Consider the following 14,852-nt stretch of genomic DNA (forward strand, 5'->3'; position numbering starts at 1 on the left):
ACTGCCAATTTAAAATCAGTCTACCTTGTGACCCAGCCATGTGCCATGGTGTCCTTCAACTGGTAAACGTTCTGCATCTCCAGTCAAATCAGTTAAGGCATCCTAGCAACAGAAAAGGAAGATTAGAATCCAAGGAATGTCTTCTTTTTGGCCTTATGGAAGACACAATTTGAGTTTATGTGCACCTTTGGAGATAGCGTTCCACGGATACTTATCACCACTTTCTTTTTATCATGGTCCACCGCCACAAAAAAAGGAGTTTCATATACCTACAAAAGGGAGGAAGACAGTGCTGAATAGTCTCTTTAAGACCCAACACAGAGCATGTTTGATATTATCAACACAAGAGCAGCGGTGGTTATAACAGACCCATTTATTAAGTTATTTGAGAGCTGTCCATTTTAAAAATCCAATTAGCCATATTGGGCAGAGCAGAGGGCAGATAGAACACTAACCGCGTCATGGCAAGATGTATATACAATGTCCACCATACTCATATTCTCATCCAGGAAATGCCTCTTTATGGCTATTGCATTACAGCCACAGCAGTTGTCTTCCTCGATGGTAACTCCAGGAGCAAAACGAGGTCGGGAAGTGCACAGACAGCAGCAACTACTGATAGAGGAGATATGTAAAAGGTTTAGAGCTGTCAGAATAAGACAATAAAGAAAGCACTAAAATAATGAGAGATGTAGAGAATAATTTCAAGATGAAGTGAGACTGTCTACACTCGCGAGTTAAAATGTGGGCAAGCCAAAGAAAAAAAAAAAAAAAAGAAGAAGAAAATCTGTGGGGAAAAAAAAGGGGAGTCAATGATGGACGAAAGCAACAAAGAATCGGGTCAAAAATGTAAAACAAACAGAAAATAAAACGTGAGAGCAACTAGAAAATAGATTAAAATTGCTCCCAGATTTAGGAGAGAGCATAAGGCAGAGAATGTGGTCAATCAAGGTGAAGTACTCACGAGCAAGCTCCTGCCAATCGACAGATGCCACATGTTGGCTTCCTAATGAGGTACATGGGCCAGCCATATGCTGCAAGAGCAAACAGCATGTAGTAGCACACCTCCTTGTACCGTGCCATCTCTTGCTGGGGGGACAAAGCAAGCATTAGAAGGAGAAGGAATGGGGGAGCGAGATATTATCCACGTAAATGTGATACTCACTGCATTTTTCAGGTCAAGGTATTTGGTTTTCCTGGTTACGGGCATTCCAGATAAAAATGCTAATATATCATTATTGGCCTGAAAGTAAAACAGACACAGATATTCAAATCCACTACTTATTATACAAATTCTTCACTCCCATAAAATAAATAAAATAAAAAATAAATAAATTCAAAACACCCCTTGATGTTGATCGTTGTATATCTCATTTGTCACCAAAAGACACACCTCATCAAGAACTGCATTACGCTTGGCTCTCTGGCGCTGACGCAGAAGAACAAGCCCAGCAATTATATCTGATGGAACGATGTCAAGATCTCGGAAAAACTCTGCAAACAAGTAGGCGATTTCAGAGTATGCGTCCTGCAAAACAGAAACATGGATATCATCACACCTCCTAGAGAGAAGTGCTATTTACCAGAAGGACAACTGCCACCAGATTGTTTTTTAATTATTATTATAAGAATCCTTGCAGCATGTAATGAAATTCAATTTTTTTTAAATGAAGTACATGTAAAAATACTTGAAAATCTGGCCCCTTCTTTTGCCGGACTGGGGTAGAATTCGACCATTAGGCTACTGCTTCACTCCCTGCACAGAGCTGCTGTACTGCCTGCATTTAATGTGCCTGGTCTGAATTCCGACCACATTGGCCATTCTCATATTTACTAAATTTAAATGCACTCAGAATTTGATCAGTCTGACCGATTCTGTAATGCTGATTCACATTCGGAAATCCCTGATTTTCTAAACTCATCTGAATCCATCTACAGAACAGGGATGGCAAATTATCATTCACTTGCTAGCTATAAGAAGTATTTGCTAGCGAACAGCCAGTGGGCAATAGTTAAAAACCCTCAGCAGCGCAAGGGTTAATTATGTGGCAGCTAGCCGGCCGCAACATGAAAATAGTAAAAAAAAAAAAGAAAAAAAACCTAAATAAATCCCATTGGGGTCAATAAAACCCCCATATTACTACAATGGAGGTATTTTACCTCTATACGCCCATATCGGTCATCCGACAGGTGGGATACCTACTAAACACCTACAGCCATTGCTGCCCACTCTCTAGAAAAGGTCCCCATCTTATAAGGATGGGGCCAGAGACATAATGGGCAGTGAAGCAGAAGCCCAACGGTTGGATTCTACCTCAGTACGACCGAAGGTGTATGAATAGGGCAGAGGGATCTAGTGTTCTGTAAAAGGACGGATTTTCAGGTATTTTCACATATTAAATAAATGCCATATTTTTTCATTACATGCTGCAAGGAGTCTTATAAAATTCTGGTGACAGTTGTGCTTTGATGAAAAAATAGCCAGGCATATCACGTGGATGTCCTCGGAGCATACAGATCTGCAACATTTAAAATGACAAATTCATTAATTAAAAAGACGCTTTAAGATACAAAGGACTGTTCTCAAGTTTTCTTAAACATATTTAGGTTGTCTGACTTAATATCCAGTAAAGTCTAACACCTTAAAGGAGCACTATAGGGTCAGGAACACAAACATGTATTGCTGACCCTATAGTGAAAACCCACCATTTAGGTGGTTTGCCCCCCACTTAGTCCCCCTATTTAAGTTTAAAAAACTCACCTTATTTCCAGGGCCGCGCTGGTGCATTGGGCAATGGTGCGTGGGCGCTGGCTCCGCCCATAGGGAAAGCATGGGATTGGCTAGAATCGGCAAGGGGGCGTGGCTAAATGCTGTTTTGGCCAATCAGCACCTCCTCATAGAGATGCATTGAAGCAATGCATCTCTATGAGAAAAAGTCAGTGTCTCCATACAGAGCGTGGGGGATGCTGAACGGCAGGGCTGCTTACTATGCAGCACTGACCCAGGAAGCACTTCCAGTTGCCATCTGAGGAGTGACCACTTGGAGGTGTCCCCAGGGGCAATGTAAACACTGCCTTTTCTCTTCAAATACAGTGCTTACATGAAAATGCATGTAGGCAATGATTATACTCACCAGAACAACTACATTAAGCTGTATGCCGTGCATTAAGCTGCATGCCGTGCATTAAGCTGCATGCCGTGCATTAAGCTGCATGCCGTGCATTAAGCTGCGTGCCGTACATTGAGCTGCGTGCCGTACATTGAGCTGCGTGCCGTACATTGAGCTGCGTGCCGTACATTGAGCTGCGTGCCGTACATTGAGCTGCGTGCCGTACATTGAGCTGCGTGCCGTACATTGAGCTGCGTGCCGTACATTGAGCTGCGTGCCGTACATTGAGCTGCGTGCCGTACATTGAGCTGCGTGCCGTACATTAAGCTGCGTGCCGTACATGAAGCTGCGTGCCGTACATGAAGCTGCGTGCCGTACATGAAGCTGCGTGCCGTACATTAAGCTGCGTGCCGTACATTAAGCTGCGTGCCGTACATTAAGCTGCGTGCCGTACATTAAGCTGCGTGCCGTACATTAAGCTGCGTGCCGTACATTAAGCTGCGTGCCGTACATTAAGCTGCGTGCCGTACATTAAGCTGCGTGCCGTACATTAAGCTGCGTGCCGTACATTAAGCTGCGTGCCGTACATTAAGCTGCGTGCCGTACATTAAGCTGCGTGCCGTACATTAAGCTGCGTGCCGTACATTAAGCTGCGTGCCGTACATTAAGCTGCGTGCCGTACATTAAGCTGCGTGCCGTACATTAAGCTGCGTGCCGTACATTAAGCTGCGTGCCGTACATTAAGCTGCGTGCCGTACATTAAGCTGCGTGCCGTACATTAAGCTGCGTGCCGTACATTAAGCTGCGTGCCGTACATTAAGATGCGTGCCGTACATTAAGATGCGTGCCGTACATTAAGCTGCGTGCCGTACATTAAGCTGCGTGCCGTACATTAAGCTGCGTGCCGTACATTAAGCTGCGTGCCGTACATTAAGCTGCGTGCCGTACATTAAGCTGCGTGCCGTACATTAAGCTGCGTGCCGTACATTAAGCTGCGTGCCGTACATTAAGCTGCGTGCCGTACATTAAGCTGCGTGCCGTACATTAAGCTGTAGTTGTTCTGGCAACTATAGTGTCCCTTTAATGACCTCCTTCACAGATATCCCAACTCCAAAATGCACAAAGTTATTCCATCCCCGGGAAAAAAAATTCAAGCTCCAGTTAGATGTGACAAAACATTTTTTTTAATCCCAACCCAAAATAGACCAGCAGTGGATTTCCAGGATTTCCGAATTCTGTTAGAACGGATATATTGATTAGTATTGGATTGGTGCACGGAGCACTGGTTTATCACCTTTTCACTTACCGACTGGGAATCTTTTGTGCGAGTGCAACACAGAAAGACTTTCAGACGACGAGTCCAACTGCTAGCTTGTCCTTCTTCCAGACGATGTCTTAAAAGGAGATCAGGAACAAATTAGAATACTGGGGCTGAGAGGTGTAGATTGACGTGGCACGAGCAAAGAAACAGAAAAGGATTGTGAGAGGAACTATGAAAGGATTTGGTTGTGGATCTGGAGTGAAGAAAATGGAAACACAACGGAAACCGTGGAGCCAGAAAACATCCCTACCTCAAGTTGTAAGTGCGCAGATTTCTTTGCCTTCTTTTCGTTGCTCGCAGTTTCACAAAGGTTCTTCCAGTTGGATCAAAAACACAGAGCACCGTGATACAGACACTGAGTATGACGACCCAGTTACACACAACCATTCCTGTAGACAAAAATCCACATGAGAAAATCATCCTCACAAACTCAAGCCGACTGCCAGGTCCACAATCTTCCCGCACTCTCTTCGGAAGTACACCCACACTAAACAAGAAAACACCGGGCACTTACCCAGTGTGACGTTCTTCGCTGTGACATCGTTGCAAGATGTGTAATACTGAGCAAGCCAGACAATGCCAACAATGGCGTAAACAAACTCAATTACTAGGATTGCTTGAGAGAAAAATACAAAACAAAAGACTGTTAAGTACCAAAACTGTTCAATCAGTTGAGTTCATAGTTGTACACTGTTCTCCAGATGCTCAGGGCTTACTTACCAAGCCGCACATACAGCACATATTGCATGGAGTCTCGGGGCTCTGTGTAGAGGATACCCCCTCTCATGCTCAGCCAGATGATGGCCACCTCTGCTATCATGCAGCTGAGCAGGATGCCCAGGTACCCACGTCCATGATCCACCAGGTTCAAAGAACATGCCTCGTTCGGGTTATAGGTGAGACCAAAGAGAACCACAGACAGGATAACAAACCTGCAATTGACAGAGTGTCTCACAACAATGGAAATTGTTACGCTAACAATAGATAGAACAGAAAAACAGTAAAAAAAAAAAGTCCTCAATCGATTTGGATATTAGAACAAAAAATCTATAACTATCGAAAAACGTTTATACAGCATGGCTGGAACAATCAAGAGGAAGCACTAGATCAAACACCAAAGCATTTTGTGACTTCAGAAACTATGCCCCCTTCCCCCCTGCCTCGCTTGCTCCAGCCACACTGCATCCATGTTTTTGTTTTAATACATTTACACATTGTTGGTTCTAATATGCGAGTGGATTGAGATGTTTTATTATTGGTGTGAAGTTTTGTTCTACCAATTCCACTCCTCTCCCAGGATTCAAGCTACACCTGTTTGGTTGCAGGATCAATCCATCTCTGGCTGAATTCCCTTCTCTTATAATAGATGGCGGCGTTCACGACACTCACTCGAACAGATATAAAAAGAGAGCAGCCTATGTCATGCGGACAAAGGAATGTCTCAGGCATCTAAGGTGCGACAATAAAAATGAAAAATGTGACATTTTTCATTTAACTTAACACCCCATAGACATGGTTCTCACGGTTTTTCTTTTTTTCTGTGCACCTCTTGCAAAACAAAGTCTTCCCTCTAATCTAAACGGTCCTCATTTGTAGATTATCGGTATATCATCAAGTATTACTTCCCATGTCTTACCTACAGTTTTTCTTTCCTTTACTTCACTTCATGCTTAAACTGAACTGCACTGCAGAATATGTCGGCATTAAGTAATTCAAATAATTCAGGTCATTTGAGAACCTGCATCCAGTAAGCATAAAGTTAAAATCAAGATCCCGTGAACACCTAGTCAAGTAGGGTGTCCAAGTTTTATAAGAGAATATCATCTAACAAGGAATGATCCTTTTACATGTGCAATACATTTTGGGTCAGTGTTCTAGAATCTCCATTAGTCAAGTATACATTTTGGTGGTTGCAAATGCCCTTAGAACCCTTTAGAATATATGAACGTTAAAATAGGCACCAAAACTACTTTATCTTAACGAAGCAGTTTTGGTGTATAGATCATGCCCTGCAGCCTCACTGCTCAAGCCGTTTAGAAGACAAATCACGTTGTTTATGCAGTCCCCTGGCTGTGACTCACCCAGCCTTCCTAAACACTTCCTGTACAGAGAGAAATAATGTTTACTTTTCATTATTTGCACAGTCGGTTTAATTTAGAATTCATATTCTCCAGCTCTGTTAGTAGCCTTTAACCCCTTAAGGACACATGACATGTGTGACATGTCATGATTCCTTTTTATTCCAGAAGTTTGGTCCTTAATGGGTTAAGACACTGCCCTCCTGAGTGTGATTACACGTTAAATTTACAGAGCAGGAGATAAAAACGTCTACAGCAAGTTAACATCTAATTAAAAATTAAGCCATTAGTTGTACGCAGGCTGTGTCAGTCACAGCCAGGAGAGGTGTGTCAAGGGTTGTACAAAATGGAAAAAATAGTGATTTAACCCATAAATGGAGAAAATTGAGCAGTGAGACTCCAGGGGCATGATCAATAAACCGTTTCATTAAGCTAAAGTTGTTTTGGTGACTATTGTGTCCCTTTAAGAATCCTGTTTTACCAGCAAGTGTTCAGACTACTCATAACTGACGAGGGATTACAACACACACAAACAAACAGAATCACATTTTGTACAAGGAAGAAAACAAAAAAAGCCTTACCAGGTGCTGTGCAATACAAACAGGAATATTCCTGGCAACACCAAATCATCGCTGCCCACAGACCAGCGGCGGCGGAAAACCACAATCCCTGGCATGGCGAGCAGCAAGCACCGCGTCACCGCGGCCTGCCATTACTGTCTGCGAAAATGAAAAAGGAGGAAATCACTATCTTTGGCAGATAAAGAATTAGGTTATCATCTGGAGATTAGAAACAGAAAAGGGGACATTTGGGTCTACAGAGAATCATTTCAAGTACACAAAAGTTGGAGAAAAGTAGGTTACCACAAACGATACAATCTCTAGCTCTAATAGGAAATTCAACTTAACAGCAATATGCGGTTATAGCGCTAGAAAATGCTCTGCATGTCTAAACAACTAGCAAGGATGTCACGGGCTGGTGCCCCTACAGATGCTGTCAGAGGGTTAGCGATTATATGGATTACTGTTTTACCAGGTAGGTTAAACATAAATAGAATTCACAAGACCAGTCCTGTTAGATGTAGGAGTTTTTTCATAGCAATATACATTTTTTACTGTAAATGTAGCCAAAATAGCAACACTAGGGAAAAAATATCCAAGTCAGCTGTTTCCAGATCGGTTATTTAGGCTGGGCATTTCCTGGCGGATTGAGGACAATTTTCGGTTTAGTGATTACGCCTGGAGCCTGACTCAGAGATGGCTATAACATTGCTCTCCAGCTGTTGATGAGGTGATTGTTAATAACGTGAAATGTGATTGCTAAAACGTGAAATGTACCCCAGGCATAGAGGCTGCCCCCTTTTAAAGACCACATGGTTAAATGTGAATGCATTTCGAAAGAGAAACGCCAGATAACAGTACATTTTGAGGAGAAGCAACCTGCAAACTGCCTCTATTAACATCACAAACGGATAGAAAACATGTCATCAGCCCGAAAATAATACACTCATCCCCCCACAGAGCGAGCCCCAAAATAATACACTCATCCCCCCACAGAGCGAGCCCCAAAAATAATACACTCATCCCCCCACAGAGCGAGCCGGAAAATAATACACTCATCCCCCCACAGAGCGAGCCGGAAAATAATACACTTTTCCCCCCACAGAGCGAGCCCTAAAATAATACACTCATCCCCCCACAGAGCAAGCCCAAAAATAATACACTCATCCCCCCACAGAGCGAGCCCTATAATAATACACTCATCGCCCACAGAGCGAGCCCTATAATAATACACTCATCGCCCACAGAGCGAGCCCTATAATAATACACTCATCCCCCACAGAGCGAGCCTTCCTCTTTGTTACCACACATTGTTTTCCATCAATCTACAAACTCCATAACCCACAGAGACATACTTAAAGCTAAAGAAATGGTACTTGCGCGCTGTCCCAAATCCCTGTGCATTGTTAAATAACTGGGTTTTTTTTAGTATAACTCCAATAGTCTTTAATAGCCATTAAAGGGCTAATAATGGCCACTGGGGTGATCCTTAAACACATCCAGCTATTTAACGATGCACAGGGATTAAGTAACTGTATTGGACTGATCCTATACTACAGTCATTGCTGCCGTCCAGATATAGTGGGAGAGGAGTGTTTGTACATCCTCAACGTCCTAATCTGTAGAAATTCAACATGAAATTCCCTGTTTGTAAATTCTTTTTAGGACGTACCTGAAAAAGAATGCCTTTCTGGTAGACGGGAAGTGGGCGTGTGATGGCACCTTCCAAACTATTCTATATTAAGAAACGTAAAACAAAGCAAACACTTATGGCCCACGCATTTATACAAACTTTAACTGCAGATGCTCGAAATCCCTGGCATGGGGAATATTCCTATACAAAGTCAGACACCGCCCATATACCTGTAAAATGCTTAATGGTAAATGAACCTCCTCATTATCTCATCACCCAAATACCTGGAAGACATTACCGAGCATTAAGGGTTTTTACAGGTATTTGGGCCGTCTCCCAAAAGTAGTGGGCCGTCGCTTCAGAAGTAAAAGGCCGGTATTACAGAAAACTCCCGACATGTGTCCTTAAGGGGTTAAAGAAAAGTGCAGCCTATCTGTGGGACTGCAGATTTTTCTGGACTCCATTTCCCATGATGACCAGAGGGTATGTAGTTCACATACAATGGCACATTAGTAGACGGTATAGGGTTTGCCAGACTTGCCAAGAAGGAAGTATCTTGCCGATATGTCAACATATAGCGTAAGCAAATATCCAGAGTACAATGTATGTGTGTGCTTCGCTATTTTACTATGGATGCACATTCTCCTTATAGCAAGGGTTAAATTAGTGGGAAATTCCAATCCCATGATGCTCTGCCAGTCTTTTAGGAGCTGGGGCTGCCTTTGCTGCAGAGAAGCAATTGCTATCCCAGATTTTTGTGCACTACAACTCCCATAACGAGCAGCAAGTCCAGATCTGGGATTCCCAAGGCAGATTATAGATTGTTTTCCCTGCTCGCTAGCAATGAACACTTTTAGTAAGTATCTCACACAAACAAAAGTGGGGGCTTCGTTAGGGCAAGTGTATCTGTGAAAATGGCTGATAACCCGATCGGTCTATTAGGGTCAGTCCAGGAGAGGAGGGACGGTGCTTGGAGCTTGCTTGCAGAGTCTAACAGAGCGCTGGTTCAGGAATATATTACTGCCATGCGCTGAAAGGGAATGTTTTAGGCTCAAAACCCAGAGCAACATTAGGAAGGCCGCAGTACTGTGACAGCATGGCCTCAACATTCCTTACAACCAGTGTCATCAAAATATAGATCACCAGATGCTGGGAACTACTACACTCATTGCTGGCAAAGCATCATGGTAGTTATAGTCCTGAAAACCAATATTGTTATATGGCTGAATAAGCTACAGTTTTCAATCTCCTGGTAAACGCTAAACTGGTTTTAATAAGGTACCCAGCGCAGATTGAAAGGTAGACGACCGGCACTTAGAGCTTTGCAATACCCAGAATTATTTGCATGCCTGGCATTGGCAAAGCATTGTGTGGTTTGTAGATCTACAAGGCTGGGACGACGGCTTGTTTAGAAACCCTGCAAAGCATACAAAAATTCCAGCTATATCACATTACAGGGTCACTATAGTCACCAAAACAACGTTAGCTTAAACCTTTAAGACAGGAGGGCGTACTAATACGCCCTATTTTAAGCGGCTCTAAACGCCGCCGGGCGTAATAGTACGCCCTCCGGTCTTTTGTTACTTACCCGGTCGCCGGCGATCCCACGCCGGCGATCGCGGTTGGGGGGACTCCCAGGGAGCCCCCCGCGGCACGACCTTCCTCCTGGGGGGGGCTTCCCGGCCATGTGAGAGTGAGGTCCTTGCGAGGACCTCACAATCACATGGCCGGGTTAGCTGCCTGGTGCATTGCCAGCAGGGGGACTAACTGTAATGACAGGTAGTCCTCCTGCTGGCTGAAATCAAATATAAAAAAAAAAAGTTAATCAGTGTAAAAAAAAATAATTATATACTTAGATCATATATGTATATATATGATCTAAGTATATATACAGGGAGTGCAGAATTATTAGGCAAGTTGTATTTTTGAGGATTAATTTTATTATTGAACAACAACCATGTTCTCAATGAACCCAAAAAACTCAATATCAAAGCTGAATATTTTTGGAAGTAGTTTTTAGTTTGTTTTTAGTTATAGCTATTTTAGGGGGATATCTGTGTGTGTAGGTGACTATTACTGTGCATAATTATTAGGCAACTTAACAAAAAACAAATATATACCCATTTCAATTATTTATTTTTACCAGTGAAACCAATATAACATCTCAACATTCACAAATATACATTTCTGACATTCAAAAACATAACAAAAACAAATCAGTGACCAATATAGCCACCTTTCTTTGCAAGGACACTCAAAAGCCTGCCATCCATGGATTCTGTCAGTGTTTTGATCTGTTCACCATCAACATTGCGTGCAGAAGCAACCACAGCCTCCCAGACACTGTTCAGAGAGGTGTACTGTTTTCCCTCCTTGTAAATCTCACATTTGATGATGGACCACAGGTTCTCAATGGGGTTCAGATCAGGTGAACAAGGAGGCCATGTCATTAGATTTTCTTCTTTTATACCCTTTCTTGCCATCCACGCTGTGGAGTACTTGGACACGTGTGATGGAGCATTGTCCTGCATGAAAATCATGTTTTTCTTGAAGGATGCAGACTTTTTCCTGTACCACTGCTTGAAGAAGGTGTCTTCCAGAAACTGGCAGTAGGACTGGGAGTTGAGCTTGACTCCATCCTCAACCCGAAAAGGCCCCACAAGCTCATCTTTGATGATACCAGCCCAAACCAGTACTCCACCTCCACCTTGCTGGCGTCTGAGTCGGACTGGAGCTCTCTGCCCTTTACCAATCCAGCCACGGGCCCATCCATCTGGCCCATCAAGACTCACTCTCATTTCATCAGTCCATAAAACCTTAGAAAAATCAGTCTTGAGATATTTCTTGGCCCAGTCTTGACGTTTCAGCTTGTGTGTCTTGTTCAGTGGTGGTCGTCTTTCAGCCTTTCTTACCTTGGCCATGTCTGTGAGTATTGCACACCTTGTGCTTTTGGGCACTCCAGTGATATTGCAGCTCTGAAATATGGCCAAACTGGTGGCAAGTGGCATCTTGGCAGCTGCACGCTTGACTTTTCTCAGTTCATGGGCAGTTATTTTGCGCCTTGGTTTCTCCACACGCTTCTTGCGACCCTGTTGACTATTTTGAATGAAACGCTTGATTGTTCGATGATCACGCTTCAGAAGCTTTGCAATTTTAAGAGTGCTGCATCCCTCTGCAAGATATCTCACTATTTTTGACTTTTCTGAGCCTGTCAAGTCCTTCTTTTGACCCATTTTGCCAAAGGAAAGGAAGTTGCCTAATAATTATGCACACCTGATATAGGGTGTTGATGTCATTAGACCACACCCCTTTTCATTACAGAGATGCACATCACCTAATATGCTTAATTGGTAGTAGGCTTTCGAGCCTATACAGCTTGGAGTAAGACAACATGCATAAAGAGGATGATGTGGTCAAAATACTCATTTGACTAATAATTCTGCACTCCCTGTACACACATATACATACACACACATACACTGTCTAGGTGTATTTTACTATTAATATATATATATATATATATATATATATATTAATATCAGATTACACGTAGACTGATACTGATTAAATATATATAATTATTGTTATATATATATATATATATATATATATATAATATAAAAAAAATATATAAATACGTTAAAAAATAAAATTAAAATAATTAAAAAATATATAGATGTGTGTTATTTCGTTCTAACTGTATTGTGATAATATATATATCAAAATACACATAGAACAAAATAATATATATATCTATATACATAAATATATACGTATATATCACTATATATATATACCTATATATAATTATAAAAAATATATATATATACACACACATATATTAATTCTACACATATATTTATGTAATATTTTTACATAATTAGGTATCTTAATTAATTACAATTAGCGGGACCTGCCTGACAACCCATGCCGAAAGTATAGGGAATTTAATTTGCTAGCACAATATTTAACCCTATAACTTTCCAAGACACCATAAAACCTGTACATGGGGGGTACTGTTCGACTCGGGAGACTTCGCTGAACACAAATATTATAGTGTTTCAAACAGTAAAATGTATAACAACGATGATATCGCCAGTAAAATTGAAGTTTTTTTAATTTTTCACGCACAAAAAGCACTTACACGGACGATATTATTGCTGCGATACTTTTTACTGTTTTGAAACACAAATATTTGTGTTCAGCGAAGTCTCCCGAGTACAACAGTACCCCTCATGTACAGGTTTTATGGTGTTTTAAAAAGTTACAGCGTCAAATATAAGGCTTGTGTTTAATTTTTTTCACATTAAAATTCGCCAGATTGGTTACGTTGCCTTTGAGACCCTATGGTAGCCCAAGAATGACTATAGTGTCCCTTTAATGTACGGTATACAGCGCAATGTACGGTACACAGCTTATTGTATGTGTTCTGGTGAGTATAGCCAATTCCTGCATCTTTTCAGAGAAAAGGCAGCGTGTTTACATTGTCCCTTAGGGATACCTCCACTGGCCACTCCTCAGATGGCTGCTAGAGGTGCTTCCTGGGGCAGTGCTGCACAATGGGACTGACATTCAGTGTCTCCTCCCTCTGCATGCAGACATTGAACTTTCCTCATAGATACATTGATTCAATTCATCTCTATGAGGAGGTGCTGGAAATAAGGTGAGTTTTAACATTTTCTAAGGGGGCTAAAAACACATGGTTACATAGGCTGAAAAGAGACATGTGTCCATCAAGTTCAGCCTTCTTAATGTTTGGTTTTTGATGTTGATCCAAAAGGCAAAAAAAAACCAACCAAAAAACAGTTTGAAGCACTTCCAATTTTGCAACAAACTAGGAAAATCCTTCTTGACCCCAGAATGGCAGTCAGATTTATCCTTGGATCAAGCAGTTATTACCCTACATTGAAAAATTATATCCTTGAATATTCTGTTTTTGCAAGTATGCATCTAGTAGCGGTTTAAACATCTGTATGGACTCTGATAAAACCACCACTTCAGGCAGAGAATTCCACATCCTTATTGTGCTTACGGTGTTAAAAACAAACAAACAAACAAAAAAAAAACACTTTTCTTTGCCTTAGACAAAATCTTCTTTCTTCCAGTCTAAACGCATGACCTTGTGTCCTATGTAAAGTCCTGTTTGTGAATAGATTTGTACACAATTATTTGTATTGGCCACAAATATATTTGTATAATGTTATTATATCCCCTCTGAGGCGACGTTTTTCTAAACTAAAGAGGTTTAACATTTGTTAACCTTTTATTAATGTTATAGCCTGTCTCTGCAGTTTTTCTAGTGCCATATCCTTCTTTAGAACAGGTGCCCAAAATTGCACAGCATATTCAACATGTGGTCTTACCAGTGATTTATAAAGAGGCAAAATGATATTCTCATCCCCAGAATTAATGTCCTTTTTCATGCATGACAATACCTTACTGGCCTTAGCCACTACTGATTGACATTGCTGCATAGTTTGTGGTTTATAACAATTCCCAAGTCCTTCTCGTGTGTTGTATTAAGGGTATAAGTTGCTTGTGCATTCTTGATGCTGAAGTGCATAACTTTGCATTTTTAAAGGGGGGCAAGCAACCTAAATGGTGGATTAAACACTGCAGGGTTTGGAATACAGGTTTGTGTTCCGGAGCCTATAGTGTTCCTTTAAACCCTGCAAAGTAAGCATTGCCGTTCCTGGAGAATCCCAATGTTTTACAGTGAAGGTTCAATATGAGAGACACAGCACACAGACCACAATATCTCTAATTTGGATGAAATGAGCACACAGACCACAATATCTCTAATTTGGATGAAATGAGCACACAGACCACAATATCTCTAATTTGGATTAAATGAGCACACAGACCACAATATCTCTAATTTAGATTAAATAATATGTGTGTATACAGTGTACCTTTAAAGGGCCGCTCTACACAATACAACCACTCAAATTCCCTGTACCTCTGGTCACGCATGCGCATTCAGCTCCACTCGGGAGATGACGTAGATAGAGGAGAGGTCACCAGTGCAAAGGAAGCCCGGCGCTGGATTAAGGTAAGCAAATAAACAGTTAATTAACCATCTATTTGATGCGGAAGGGCCTTAGTCATCGTGACTAGGGCACTATAGCGTTAGGAATACATATTTGTATG

At 41.7% G+C, this 14,852-nt stretch overlaps 2 protein-coding genes across 4 annotated transcripts in view; one reads left to right on the forward strand and one right to left on the reverse strand.

The window, feature by feature from the left end:
• TMEM258 (transmembrane protein 258) overlaps positions 1-14,852 on the forward strand; it is a 455,842-nt gene that overhangs the window by 279,249 nt on the left and 161,741 nt on the right. The gene's annotated exons all lie outside the window — the stretch shown is intronic.
• Positions 1-14,852, reverse strand: part of DAGLA (diacylglycerol lipase alpha) — a 61,581-nt gene that overhangs the window by 11,477 nt on the left and 35,252 nt on the right. For 2 of the 3 annotated variants that reach the window (XM_063437754.1, XM_063437753.1), the window contains exons 2-12: positions 7,091-7,228; positions 5,152-5,363; positions 4,946-5,047; positions 4,682-4,820; positions 4,417-4,504; positions 1,394-1,528; positions 1,166-1,243; positions 965-1,089; positions 456-615; positions 186-269; positions 25-102 (exon numbers count right to left, since the gene is read on the reverse strand). In XM_063437754.1, the coding sequence (XP_063293824.1) occupies positions 25-102; positions 186-269; positions 456-615; positions 965-1,089; positions 1,166-1,243; positions 1,394-1,528; positions 4,417-4,504; positions 4,682-4,820; positions 4,946-5,047; positions 5,152-5,363; positions 7,091-7,185 (1,296 nt within the window). In that variant the 5' untranslated portion in view covers positions 7,186-7,228. Of the gene's footprint in view, positions 1-24; positions 103-185; positions 270-455; positions 616-964; positions 1,090-1,165; positions 1,244-1,393; positions 1,529-4,416; positions 4,505-4,681; positions 4,821-4,945; positions 5,048-5,151; positions 5,364-5,820; positions 5,916-7,090; positions 7,229-14,852 lie in introns of those variants that run through there. The other variant, XM_063437755.1, reaches the window with a different exon arrangement.

This window comes from Pelobates fuscus, chromosome 12 (genome assembly GCF_036172605.1).
Source record: "Pelobates fuscus isolate aPelFus1 chromosome 12, aPelFus1.pri, whole genome shotgun sequence".
Classification (NCBI taxonomy): Eukaryota; Metazoa; Chordata; class Amphibia; order Anura; family Pelobatidae; genus Pelobates; species Pelobates fuscus.